The sequence below is a fragment of the Halyomorpha halys genome, unplaced genomic scaffold (genome assembly GCF_000696795.3).
Source record: "Halyomorpha halys isolate HHAL.00 unplaced genomic scaffold, Hhal_1.1 Scaffold1175.1, whole genome shotgun sequence".
In the NCBI taxonomy this organism is placed as follows: Eukaryota; Metazoa; Arthropoda; class Insecta; order Hemiptera; family Pentatomidae; genus Halyomorpha; species Halyomorpha halys.
The window spans coordinates 35920-36626 of record NW_027115251.1 but is presented as its reverse complement, the minus strand read 5'-3'; the positions used below and the strand labels follow the sequence as shown (position 1 = coordinate 36626).

Genomic DNA, 707 nt, shown 5'->3' with positions numbered 1-707 from the left:
GATTATTTGAAAATATTTATTTATTTATAATTTCCCCCAAAAAAACGACAGGACTTTTTGAATGACCTGGTACTTATACCTTCGAGGAGAAGATGGTTGGGGGTGCGGTCAAAGTGAAACACAAATAAGTTGGGGTAACCTATTTAAATTAAATTATTTATTTAATAGGTTAAATAAAATTATTTATTTATTAAATAGGTTACCCCAACTTATTTGTGTTTCACTTTGACCGCACCCCCAACCATCTTCTTGTACATCATCCACGGTCAACTATCTCTCATAATTACTTATACCTTCACTTAGTTAACTTTTTTTTAAGAATTTTTTTATTTAACTTACTTCATAAGTTATATGACAACCATGTGAAGTAGTGTGGACAAGATTGATAAATTTTATTTATAAAAAAAAAAGTTTTAGCACTTGAAGATTTCAAACTCGTTTTCCCTATAATTGTGGTTAAACTTGTTAAAGGCTTTTTAAACCAAGGTAGTGTTATGTATATATTTTTTTAAGGTTGAACTTGAAACCCACATGGGATTTAGAGGTGGTTTGCAAAGAAATAAGTTGACTGGTGTTACCGCACCATACTATGCTACATCTTTTACTGAGGTTATATTCCATGTATCTACCCGTATGCCTTCTAATAATCCAGAAGCGCTGTTGCAAAAGGTGGTTATTATTTAATCTTATTGTGTATGTGTATATAT

At 30.7% G+C, this 707-nt stretch overlaps 1 protein-coding gene across 1 annotated transcript in view; it reads left to right on the top strand.

Moving 5' to 3' along the window:
* LOC106688677 (probable Rho GTPase-activating protein CG5521) overlaps positions 1 to 707 on the top strand; it is a gene marked incomplete at its 5' end in the record, with an annotated part of 237137 nt that overhangs the window by 219651 nt on the left and 16779 nt on the right. Inside the window, 1 exon segment of the mRNA XM_067052337.1 lies at positions 514 to 669. Coding sequence (XP_066908438.1) covers positions 514 to 669 — 156 coding nt within the window.